The 12,941-nt window shown below is 51.6% G+C and overlaps 1 protein-coding gene across 1 annotated transcript; it reads left to right on the top strand.

The window, feature by feature from the left end:
* The first annotated feature begins 7,982 nt into the window (after nucleotides 1-7,982).
* Nucleotides 7,983-11,752, top strand: LOC144149406 (neprilysin-1-like). The gene is made up of 2 exons (XM_077680966.1): nucleotides 7,983-9,590; nucleotides 11,467-11,752. The coding sequence occupies exons 1-2, from the start codon at nucleotides 8,053-8,055 to the stop codon at nucleotides 11,750-11,752; spliced, it is 1,824 nt and encodes a 607-aa protein (XP_077537092.1). The 5' UTR covers nucleotides 7,983-8,052.
* The last annotated feature ends 1,189 nt before the right edge of the window (nucleotides 11,753-12,941 follow it).

Raw genomic sequence — 12,941 nt, 5'->3', positions numbered from 1 at the left:
CTCTTAACGGTAACTTCATTTACAAATCAAGACAATTTCTTCCTACTTTCGACTTGACTTGGACATCAAAAGGGACTCAGAATAATGATTGAAAGCGCTTGATCATTTAAGCACAAACCCTTGGAGGGGGGGGGGGGGGGGTGAGGTGGAGAGACCATGGCTTTCCGATTTATAAGGTGACTTCGGCTTGGAGCGATGCGCAAAGCGAATTATCGAAGCCCGCACGATCGGCGCACGTTGTCCCTCCTCTTATTTGCCTTGGATGCGGCTAGGCTGCTTTTCCGGTCTCGCCCCTGACACAGATTACGGGGCAGAGGCCGGCAGCCGGAGAGCGCGCCGCGACCACGCCGACGACGACGCTGCGGCCACAAGAAATCGCGGAAAGTCGCCCCCTCCCAGTGTGGGTCACTTCTCTGACCTGCCCGTCCCTTCCTTCTGCTTCTCTTATTATTTGCCGCCTGTCTCTCTGTGGCGAAGATCGTGATGAACCGAACGGGCCATGAGGAACGTTATACGTAGATGAGAGCGGCCGCACACTTATTCTCGCGGTCGTAGATCATAAGCACGACGCCGGACCGTCAAGCGCCGTGAGTGAGAATTAACTGGAGGTGGTTGAGAAAATATTGTCACGGGAAGAAGACGAGAACTGTGGCCCCAACATCCGGTTAAGAAGAAGCTATGCGGGGAAGAAGACGAGTCTGTCGAACACTGCCTCTTGACATGTCGACGTTTTTCACGTCTCAGACGTCAGTTCCTGGAGGTGCCGCTTTGCAGTCTAAGGATACCCCTCTCAGTGCCGGCTCTACTATCATTCGGGGCTTCCGAAGCGGGGTTCTGCCGCCGGGATGTGTGCTCTGCCCTTGTGCGTTTCATTGAAAATTCTAATAGATTCACTTTATGATTGCGATTGGTTACTCTCGCCTGGATTTCTGTTTTTTTTTTCCTCTGTGGTTTATGGAACCAAAACTCTCTCCAACCGGTTTAAATTATCTTTTGTAAGCGCCTCGTAATTAAATAGGAATTCTATTTATTTTCACTGACTTCTGTTGATTGGCCGATCCCCTGAATGGGTATGTGCCGTGCCTAAAGGCGCACCAACAACAACAACAACAGCAGCACAGCTGCTCAGCTGTTTTATGGCCGACATAGCGTAAATAGCGTAAATATGTTTTTTTTCTTGCGTCCTGCCGCCACGTCACAATATAGAAAAAGAAAGAAAGCGAGAGAGAGAGATGGACGGGTGAGAGTAAAGTGTTTGGACTCAATGCGCTGCGCTTCGACTTTCGCATAGTATATGCAGTCTTCGTGCAAATAACGGAAACAGAAAATAGCAGAAACATTCGATTCCTTTTTCCCTGAAGTTTTCCCCGCTGCGACATACTTGCCTGTACGGCTACTGCGCACGTGTGTCCAGAGGTCTACGAAAGTGTGCTGTGAAGTGTGTGCGCGAGAACGAACGCAACGCTAGCCCACTTGCTGTGTGGATGTGAACGATACTCGCTGGAGGCAGACGGTGCAACGAGCCTGCCCGAGGACATTACGTATGCCATGAACTCGGGTGAGCACGAGGTGCAACTACGAACTATCCAGCGGCTCGAGGCTGCTCTCGCAGGGCAGAAGCGCAGGGAAGCGTAGTCGAGGGGTCGGCGGGCCAACACCCGAACACCCACCACGCACCGACCGCGCCGACGCCCGCGAGGCACTGCTTCGGGGACGACCTAATATTCGTCTAGGAAGGGCAGGCCCTGCGTGGCCGAGGCCCCTACCCTCCGCAGGAACCTTCAATAAAGTCATTTTCTCTCTCTCTCTCTCTCTCCGTTTTCAACAATTGTTGCTTTATCCTTTGGTGGTACTCCGGTTGTTGAGTTCCGGCACAGGGATGTAGGAACCATGGCCTTCTTAGACACTGCGGTGCCTGGATGGTTATCTTGCTATAGGTTGGCGTTTTAGGGGAACAAATTTTTTTTAATGCGAAGCACTCTTTGTCTACCAATCCCGGTTCCAAGGCCTGCCTGGCCTCTTGTCGTAACTTCTCTCAAGTACATCATAGCGTGATAAGCACTCTGTACACATAAACACGAGCTCACTCACACACGCACACGTATGCATGCATCAGTGAAAAATTTCAACGAACTTGGGATAATTTTGTTGGTGTTTTATTCTTTCAGACTTCTTAAGATTCCGTTTTCTTTTTTTGCCTTCATGTAAGAGTTCACTTCTTTGCTATATTGATTTCCACCTCCCTCACCGATTTCCCGCGAGGGTATGTCCATTTTTTTTTCGAGGCAGAGAGAGAGAGAGTAAATCTTTATTGAAAAGGAGAAGAGGTCGGTCTGAAAAATTGATCTTGGGCCTGCTACTTCCTTCTGGGCGAAAGGGTACTGGGGACAGAAAGAGAAAGGAATGAATGTGGGAGGCATGGGAAATGACAATGAAAGCCACAAATCAACTATGTACAAGCAGTAAAACCAATAAACGTCTCACATACAACGGGGCGCTGAGAGAGAGAGAGAGAGAAAGGACTTTATTGAGGTACCGGCAGTCGGCGACGGATCAGGCCACGCAGGGCTACACCGTCCCGTAGTCTTCACCGCTCACCGCGGCGTCGGGCCGACCCCGAGGTGTGCATCTGGTCGGCGCGGGCTACTTGGAGTGCCGCCGCTGTCGCCCCTAGCCCTCGCGCCCGCAGGAGGAGGCCGAGGGGAGTGCGGGTTCCCCTTTCGCCTTTGCCTGTCCAGTGCAGCCTCGAGCCGCTGGATGGCCCTTAGCTGATCTTCTCGCCCCGAAGAGCGCACTGAGTCCGCAATGTCCGGTGGGAGGATCGGCCTCCCCGCACTTGAGTCGTGGTCCGCACATCCCCACATCAAGTGGGCCAAGTCTGCGTTCACCCGCGCACACACACTGCACACCTCGTCCTCGTACATGTCCCGCTGAATCAGATGACTACAGTTCGAGGGAACCAGCCAATGAACCAAGCGGGGCGTGAAGCACGAGGTGCGAGCCACGGAGCTCGAGACACCTTCCAGAAGAAGAAGGAGAAGAAGGCCACCACCGAAGCCACCGGCTCGCCCCTGCCCGCCAACGCTCCCCGTAGAACCGTCAACCGACAGCGCCCTGATATGGCGTCCCTTCCGAAGATTGTGCGGCACTGCTGTACCTTCCTGTCGGCCTTCGGGTCGGCCGTGCTCTTCGCCATGGCATTTGTCCTGGCCTTCCTCGTACTCGAAGGTACGTGCTACCCTGCCGCCTGCGTTCCCGTAGTCGCTCATTGCAGTCTAACCTTTAGCGCACTTCGGTTGATTTCACGCGCGATGTCTGTACTGGTGCGGAATCCTGAGATTTGCGTGCTTCAAAGGGTCCACTCTAAGCGAGCTCTGATTGGCTGAGAGGCCAAGCCGCGCATGTGACGCAAGACAAGAAAGGCGGAGCGTTGGTTTTCGGTAGTGTTTATTCTACCGGCAGAGAGAATTTCCCCCGGCAGTCGCCTGGGACTGGGTAAGCCTGCCACCTGAAGAGTTGGGACAAGGCGTACTTGGGATAAGTACTCCGCCGATACGTCGGGTTGTGTTTGGTTTATGATAGGTCAGGTTACGTTATATACGTTGGGCGACCTTGGGTTAATGTCGACCGTCACAAATGAGGTCACTGCCGGAGATCCGCCGTGATAATAACAAAACGCTTATTTTCAAGCGAGATGTCACGTAGTTTTATAAGCCAGTGAGACGAGCACTGGCGTAATTTTGGCTAAGTAATTCTCCCGGATGTCGGCAGAACATACACTGCCTGATTTTTGATGGTACAGGTTAAAGACCTGGGAAGTGCTACCACGGCATATGCTGAAACGTAAAATAGATTGAAATTGTTTTCGAAGCGGGCACAACTGCTTTTTCTGCCCCTTGTGTACCCCTGCCCTACCGTACGGGTTTTCGGCGCCCCATTTTGTGAAACAATGGTCTATTTCCATTCCGGTTTACGGATTTCAATATTTCATCCTCAGCGTCATTTCATTTCGAAAACTGGGGCGAAATTATACGAGCGGGCGGAAGTTTTTTTTTCCGGGTGGGTTCATTTATCAGGCTGTCTCCCGTGATTATTTCAGCGCGCCGTTATCCGTGACGTTTTAAAGCGAAAGCTCTACTACGCCTCGTTTCATTGCGTCACAATGACCTTGAGCCGCCGGAGTGCAAGTGTGGCCGGTACAACGTCACGTCATGCGCTGCAGAGGGCTGTCGCTCCTGCTCTCGCTAATAGCCTCGCCAAGACGGTACCACGTGACTAGGCGAGGTTTCAACGGCTGCTTGGCCGGCGCTTAGCCGCTCAGTCTCGCCATGGCTGGCACACCGCCTGCGCAGTCTACGTGTGCGTCCGCTTCAGCGACAGTGACAGTCTGTCAAACCAAGCCAAGCAGACCTTTTACTCGTGTTCACTAGTGTAGTATCCCGCGTTTCGGTTTTGGTTTCAATGTCGGTGGTTCTACCACCAGGGGGGTAATCCGTGGACATAAATGTGACGCCATCCGGAATAAAGACTCTTTGGCTTGACTCCAACCAGAGCGCGCGTCTGTTGGGCAGTCACACGCGGCTGTAGGGTCGCGTCGGCGACGGCCCCGAAGAGCGAAGCAAGCAGACGTGCGCTCGGGTTGCAGAGTCAAGCCAAAAGAGAGCTTTATTCAGAATAACGTCGCATATATACCCTCGCGTTAGCCGCCTGGTGGTAGAACCAGCGACATCGAAACTGAAACCCCGTATACTACAACTAGGTTTTCAAGTATTAAACCTTGCCCATTTCTTCCGCGCGCAGCCTATCGTGCATGATGAAAAATCAGCCCTGTTGGAAACCTTCCGGCCCCTCCTCGAAGTACGGTGCCCCTATTTTACATATTTCCGATTTATGGCCACGGTACGAGGAAGTTGCAACAACGTTTATAAATGTCGCAATCGTTAACTACGCATCTAAATACAAACCATCGCTATATATTCAAATATATTCACATATACAGCAAAGGGTATACGTACAGCCCCGGAAGGCAGCTACAACTTGTGTTCCCCTCACGCATATCTTAAGACAAGTTAAATACCACAGGTGTTCGCTAAGAAGAATTCGTAACAAAGGAGAGTTTAACCTGATTCATGGCTGTAGATACGAAGCAATTGAATTCCTAAAGCGAATGATGTCACGGAACAATTTAGCGGCCGCATGGGGTCTGGAGAAAAGCCCGCTGGAGCCTGTAGACACCCGTTTTAAAGCGAAGCTTCTTCGGTCTCACTCATGGCGGTGTCAGAACCAAAACGCATTGCAGGAAAGCCAACATTACACAATGAGAGGGCAGGTGATGATGGCGATGATGATGAAACAAGAAAAAAAAACCGCTTCACGTGGTCGCAATTGAACCTGGGTCCCTCGCGCCATGAAGCCAACGTCTATACAATTGCAGCATCATCATCGTCGAGTCGCTCAGCGTCTATTTTGGATCGTCAGCGCATTCTCTCTTCAAACAAACTTCGAATCCCCTCCGGCTAACGACGACGACGAGGGGTGGGGCTCAGATTTTTCGCTTGCTCTTGGCTGAGTTTGGACTTCGACTAGCAGGCAGTTTGCACTTTGATCGTTCACGCCTGGACTTTGATTGTAGTAGCGGCTTTGACTTTGGCACCTCGCCGTTTGATTACAGAATGCAAGAAAGCTTCGCGTTTCAACCATCGTCGTCGTTCGACGGAGGGCAATTTTTTTGCCCCCTGGATGTTGTATCGTCACTTTAGTCATCGCGTTGCACACTGCAATCAGTTGTATTGTAACCGAATCCAAGTGCATCAGTGTACGAGCGACCGTATCAACTCCTCTTTCTCACGTGTTCGTCAGAGCGACATCTTACTTTTTTTCGTTTTCCGACCAGTTTATTTTTTGTGCCCGTTGAAAAATGCACAGGAAACGATTAAGCCTGAACGTTCGCGCAAAGGTTTTCAATAAGGAAGTGCACTGTTAAATAAAGGGGGGAAGGGCGGTTTTCGGATTGATTTGAATCATCCTTGCGCTAGTCCTACAGCCCAGCCGCCATCAAAACCTTGTTGGGGCTAAGGTCGGTGCACAGGACAATTGGCCATCATTCTGTTTATAAATGCGCTGAATTGTGCGGAGTAAGTTACACCGTGTTATTTGTCCGTGTTTTTCTAGTAATTAAGGTTTCGCCCCCTACCTCCCGCCTCCCCGGCTTGCCCCACCTTTGGGAAAGTTACTGCGCAATCCCCGGTGCCTAGTAACCATGAACTCTCCCCGAATTCTTATGCACACGACCATGTACCTCAGCAATGTTAAAACTTGGGCGAGTTGGTGATGCATGTTGAATCACAGCGCAAACGACGATGCAAAGGACGATAGCAAGAGGACACACGAAGCGCTGATCATTCTCATCATCTCTGTCACCGCCTGTAATCGACCCCGAGACATCGCGATCGGTGGCGCAGATGTCTTTGGTTCTGCAGCGTCGTATATTGTATGCACTCAGACCATGAGGAGGTCATCTTCCCGTATCCCGTGCTCTATCGGCTATGAAAGGTAAAAGGTCGCAATTTTGATTCACGGAAATTAGAAGCGCTGCCCGGTATGCAACTGAAATGTCCCTACCCCTAAATCTGATGCATTTTTGTGTTGCCTTTTTTGTTGTTAGCAGGTAGTAGTGTTTATATAAATAAGGTTTCTAATTACTTAATTTTCGTTACAGGAGTGTATTAAAACCTGCTTTCGAATCTACTGCTCTTACGTTGTGTTGTGTAGTTGCTTTTCTCCGATATTGGTCGCATTGTTTTATTTTCCTTGTGTGCGGCTCCGCCATTTCGGTCTTGTAGGGGCTTCTTGGGCCCCTACAAGCTGTGTACAGTAGCTTTTCTCCCAGAAACCCTTCTCAAGAACCACTGAGAAAAGAAAGAACTGAATTGAATTGAATTGAATTGAATTACCCTGGCCACTGAGAAACGCGCAGGCTACCACCGCAAGATCGACTTGGAGATCCACGAGCACGAGCACAACGACGCCGCCGAGTTGTCCTCGGGCAAACTGCACCACCGGCACCGGCAGCACTGGCAGCGCGGCAACGACTCCGCCGCTCGCGCCGGGCGCCCCCGCGTTCCCGTGGCGCTCGTGTCGCGAGTGACGGGCGGCGACGCCGCCGCGGCTGCCCGTGGGACCAGCGGCAAGCCGCGCCTGGACGCGTGCGACGACTTCTACGAGTTCGTCTGCGGCTCCGGTGGAGTCGACGACGCCGGAGAGCAGCTACACGCCCAAGTCGTCCCTCCGCAGCGCCCTTACGTCGCTAGGGTCAGGGCTGAGCGCTTCTTTTAAAAAGCGCGCGCAAAAAATAACACCTTGGGACCACGGCTTCAGTAGAGCCTTCGTGAGAAATGGAAGTTCTGATGATATAACAGACAGACTGACAGACCGACAGAAAAATTGTTTTTTCCTCTTAAAGTACGTACACTGAAGCTTAGGAACGCTAACACCAAGAATTAGTTGTTTTGTACTGGGTAAAGTTCACTCGCGAAGGATAAGCTGTTCGATTACTCCTCCCCCCCCCCCCTTTCCGAAGTCAGAACATTAGCTAGACACATACACTAGGCAGTTAAAACATCGCATAGCAGGAGGAATAAGTACAAAAACCACTCTCATAATTTCAACGTGCACACAGATGGACGAATGGATAGATTTTAAGGTATTCTAAATTTAAACGGTTTCTGATTCAAACTTAGCTGATTTCAATGCAAGAACCTCGGTCAGGCATCATGAGCCTTTGTGAATTAAAGTTGCCTATAGGCAATTTTTATTATAATAAAAATTGACGTCTGGCGCAGACCGCAGCGTTGCTTGAGGCGTTGTGACAAAATCCGCTACTATCATCACTGGCCAAAAGTGCGCAAAACTTTATTGGATTTGAATTTAAACGCAACTAATCCTCTCGCTGCACTTTCCTCTTGTATCCAGGTCGGGGAAACGCTTCTGAACAATCTCCAGAAAGCGTTCGAAGCGTACAAAGCGGCGGACCCGTACCCCGGCTTCCCCAGCATGTTCATCAACCAGGCCGCCTACTTCCTACCCAACTGCACCGCAGTGTACAGCCGCAACGGCCTCGGCTGGGACCCCTTCCAGGACGTCCTCGAGGACGTCGGCCTGGGCCGCTGGCCCACCCAGCTGCCCGACAAGAGCATGTCGACCCTGGCCGCACTCGTTGGCCGGGTGGACGCCGCCCTAGGCGTCTTCCCGCTCGTCGACGTCACCGTCAAGGATGAGTACGAGTCCAAGTACGCCGTGCACCTCGACGTTCCGGCGACGATCCTCAAGAGGCGCCAGACGTGGTACGCGTCTTCCAACCTCACCGAGTACGGAGTCAACATTTCCAACGCACTCAAGGCCCTTGGCATGGCCGCCGGGACGGCAGAGGCACGGGCGAGTGAAATAGTCGGTATAGAAGTCGGACTGGAGGAGGCCATCAGCACGCGTCGGTTCGAGCCCCCGCCGTACAGGACGCGAACCCTAGACCAATTGCCGCATGGCCGTGCCTGGGACTGGAAGAAGTACTTCTCCGCGCTCCTCAAGAACTTCCCAGCTGATGAAGAGCCCTTCGTCAGCGTCGAGGTCCTGGCGCCACTCTACCTCGAGGACCTGGCGAAGGTCTTGGACAACGCGAAAGACGCCTCCAAGTTCGTCCTCTACGTCGGCTACAGGGTTCTCGTACACTTGTCCCCGGTCCTGCCGGACGAAGTCGATCACTTCGTCCCGCTGAGCTCCGAAGGAATAGTGGCCGGGGTGGACGTAAGACAGCAAGCTTGCGCGAGGCTCCTCGAGCTCGTCTACCCTCAAGGCACCCGGACGTTCTTGCGGATGTCCCTGGGACTGCCAGAGAGCACACTTCGCTACGATACGCGCTACGACGGCGAAGTGCAGGAGCTCTTCGACGGCCTCAACCGGCAGCTGCAGACCATAGCGAAGCGGACGCCGTGGTACGACCCCGTCGAGCACGTCGTCGCCGTCGAGAAGCTCAAGGGCGTCCATTTCACTTTCTTCGGGACGACGCAGAACCTGACACCCATCGCCGACTACTACAACCTCAACGTGCCGGCGTTCCGCGGCCAGAGACTGTTGGAGAGCCTCTACAACATGCTCATCAACAGTCGCCAATCGTACTACCACCCGCAGAAGCGGTTCCGGGACTGGGACAACCGCTTCCACGCGTCCAGCCTCTCTCCGGGCCACGAGTACATGCACGGCCGCAACGCGCTCTTCTACCCGTACTCGAACGTGGCCGCGCTCAACCTGACAGCGGCCAACGGGAAGCTTCGGGCCCTGGACATTCCGGTGGTCGGGGCGAACATGCTGCGTGGTCTTGTGGCAGCCATCGACGAACGCGGCTCGTACATCGACCATAAGCGTCGTGTGCGGGGCTGGTGGAGTCGCGAGACGGCGGCCAAGTACCGGGTCATACGCGACTGCTTCTGGGCACAGTACAAGCAGGCGCTGGAGGAGATATTGCGCGATGACGTGGACCTGATACGGACGATTGAGGACGACATCGCCGACAACGCCATAATCTACCCGCTGTTCAGGTTCGTGTGGCCTTAGAGCCTTTATTGAATCTGCACAGTGCGCAAAGTCCTTAAGAACATCGGAGAGTGTAGTCGCTCGTTTAACCCGTGTAAAAAAATGTCGTAGAACGTATACAAACAGAACACTAACCAGTTAGTTGTCCCCGTATTGACTAGGTACTTAGCTGCTTTTAATAGCGGGTCATGCAGGACCTAGTAACAAGCTGCGCGTAACAATGTGGATCTCCTGAGTGCGCAGCGCGACATAGACACATTCGTCACGCACATATCACACGTGGACAATCAACAAATGAATTGAGCAAGAAAGCCAACGGGATGCACGAGGAGAGCGAGTATTACTTAGTTACCTTAGAAGTACATCTGATCTTCTTGCTTTTATAGCCAGCAGCGGAAAGTCCCCTGAGAGAGTCGGTTGGCTTGTCGTAAAAATCAGATATTTTAGCGATAATTTTAGAATTATGCATTTTAATGTGAGCACATACAAGACAGCATGTGGATTTGCAAAAACTTTTAAATCGTCATTTGGTGTGAAAAAAATCTGTAGTTGTTTATGTTCAATAATTCATAGAATTTGTTACTTCAGTGAATTTTAGTATCAAACCAGCAGCAGTTACTAAGTGCACGGTCCACACTTAGTGGTAGGACATACGTGGCAGTTCACACTAAGTCCACTAAGTACTGGGGGGTAGTAAGCTCCGTAAGGAGTTAGTAAATACAGTCCTTACTACCCTTTTACGAGCTTTTTTGTTGAGAGCGAAGGGCTTGGGGACCCGTCTGGGTAGCCCGCCAGGGACAGAAACACGGTGGCACGGAAGATGCCGTCACCGCTCACCGAAGCCCACAGCGTAGCAAAAAACAAACGCAGTTCTCGCACACTATAGTTCCAACGAGACTCTTGCGATTCCATCACCACTCAAACAGATTCCGAACGCTTGGAAAATCTATGAGGATAATGACAGATTGTTTTAAATTGGACAAAGCGGCGGCCTGTCATTCTATTTGAGTGTTTTTGTAGAGCCTAATGTTTACCCGAAACCTAAAGGGGAGCTGGAAAATACGGCCGTGTGAGGCAACTGATGCAGTTGCACGCAAATTGCACGCAAATCACGTGCACCTGTATTGTGCCAACATTATACACCTCACCCTTCACCCGAGGATCTGCCTGTGTGTGAGGGAGAAATAAAAACACGTGAAATATAAAAGTGCGGGGCTGTAACCACTGCTTCAGTGAAAACGACGGCCATATATGCACAAAGCGTGTTACATGCAGTCGGTGAACACCCTTTTCGCCACATGACTATAATCTTTTTAATTTTGAAGGTTCAAGTTGGTGTTTCACGTGCCAAAGCTAAAGAGGTGCACCGCATATGGAAACGAGTGATCATTGCATACGAGCAATTATTATTTTTGCGTTTGAATATTTCTTGCGAGTAGAGAAGTATATGAGGGGATGTCTTGTTCTTTACAGTGCTATTATGCATCCAAGCATGGCCTTATTCAATGAACAGCTGAACTGAACACATTTTCCACACCTTTTCAACACCCTAAGAAAACCCAAGGGTGTTGAAGTTGATCAACACCTTTTTTCTCACATAAAAAGGGTGTAGAGCTAGGAAAAGGGTGTTGAGATTCAAGAAAAAGGGTGTAAAGGCCTCCCAACACCCTTTTCTCACTTATGCTACACCCTTTTTGGCTAAAAGGGTGTAAAAAGGTTTAGTGAGTTATCTTGCGGAGATGCATTTATAGCTCATACATCTTTGGTATGGTTGGGGCGATGGCCTCAGTTCTGACATCAATGGCCCTGCAGTTTGACCAGCAGTTCTGCGCCTGTAGTTGGCAGTCGTTGACGATAAGCTTGTCAACTTTTTACCCGCAGGTACTACGTGCGGGAGGCGAAGCGCACCCTGGCGGTCGGATCGGGCCTAATGCTACAGAGACTGTTCTTCGTGCAGTTTGCGCGTGCGCACTGCTACCGCAGCAACGACACTCGCTACGAAGAGCGCATGGCCTTCTTCGGCGAGACCCCGCCCCGGCTGCGCGTCAACCTGCCGCTCACCAACTTCCCGCAGTTCGCCGAGGTGTACGGCTGCCAGAAAGGGGACGCCATGTACCCGCGCAAGGGACGCTGCTCGCTGTGGTTTACCGATGAAGACTCGCGATAAAAAGAGAAATTGCGGACAGCGAGAAATATCTCACTACCTGGCTCTTTCTCGTCTCTTGCGAACGTCAGACTGTGAACGCTTTCAACAGTCTTGCGAGCCCTAATATGTGAGGCATCGCAAAGACCTGAAGGTGTACTTATAGCGTGCTGCACGGATAATATGTGTAAATATGCAGGAATGCAATTAACGCAGGCTGTGAATGCAGCTGTATTTAGGAGTTAAGCGCTAACCACATGGAGCGATTTTTCCAGCGACGCGACGAGCGACGCGACTAGGATCCGCAGTCGCCGAACCGAAGTCGCTCGCCGAGGCAACCACATGACAGCGACTGCTCGAGCGACTGAGGATGGCGATTTCAATGTTGCCGCACACACTCGCTTGGTACGCTGGTTGTTGGCAAACATTTTTTTGTTCATTTGTCATAAAAAGCATGACTAAAAAGTATTACGCCTTTCTACCTTGCTTTTTGCACTTCATTGCATCTCTAAAACTGGTTTGGGTTAGCGATAGCGCACGCTTTTCATTCTGCGCCTCGTCTCTCGGCTCCAACATGAACGCCGTGAAGAATTCGCTTTCTTGACGTCGTTTTTCCCACACGGGTCTCACCCAGTGTGTGCGGGAGCCTTCTTGCTCCTGCTTCAGCGTGTACACAAGCTTTGCCACGCGAAGCTTTCTTTTCCGCTGCACCGCTGCGGAAAATCCGCTGCTCCGCTGCGTGGGTTTGCAAAGTCACAGAACAGGGGCAAAGTCTTCCCCCCGTTCTCTTCCAAAACCGGAGGTTGCGTGTTACGTAGGGGCTCTCCTATTGGCTAGTCGCTGAGGCCACTTCCGGGAGGCGAGCGACTGTTTCTGGCGGCCCAGAACCGAGCGATTCGATGAGCGACTTGGTCCGCGGCGAAAAGTAGTTCGTCGCTAGTCGCGTCGCGCCCCAAGTCGCGCGCAAAATCGCTCCATGTGGTTGGGGCTTTAGCCTTGGCCGCACCAAGTGTGGCGAAGTCTCGTTTTGCGAAATCGCAGAAAACCTCACAAACTCCTAACACTGGCTCGGCTTTGTAACTGCTGCTTACGGAGGGTACCTATAGAAGAGCTGGTGAAGGAGTGTGCTATTCCAATTGAACAGAACTTTTCGCTGAGTGAGTTGGTTCATGCTTGAATAAAAAAAAAAACGTGGCGCTAAACAGACGTGGAC

This window comes from Haemaphysalis longicornis, unplaced genomic scaffold (assembly GCF_048455015.1).
Source record: "Haemaphysalis longicornis isolate Haplotype H1 unplaced genomic scaffold, Haemaphysalis longicornis Haplotype H1 scaffold_8, whole genome shotgun sequence".
NCBI lineage: Eukaryota > Metazoa > Arthropoda > Arachnida > Ixodida > Ixodidae > Haemaphysalis > Haemaphysalis longicornis.
Note: the sequence above shows the minus strand (reverse complement) of the source record. Positions and strands in the feature narration are given on the sequence as shown.

Bases quoted from the DNA above. Each gene is read 5' to 3' on its own strand.
- LOC144149406 (XM_077680966.1), top strand. From the start codon at position 8,053: ATGTTCATCAACCAGGCCGCCTACTTCCTACCCAACTGCACCGCAGTG. The intron at 9,591-11,466 runs GTTCGTGTGGCC...TTTTACCCGCAG, and splicing joins ATAATCTACCCGCTGTTCAG to GTACTACGTGCGGGAGGCGA.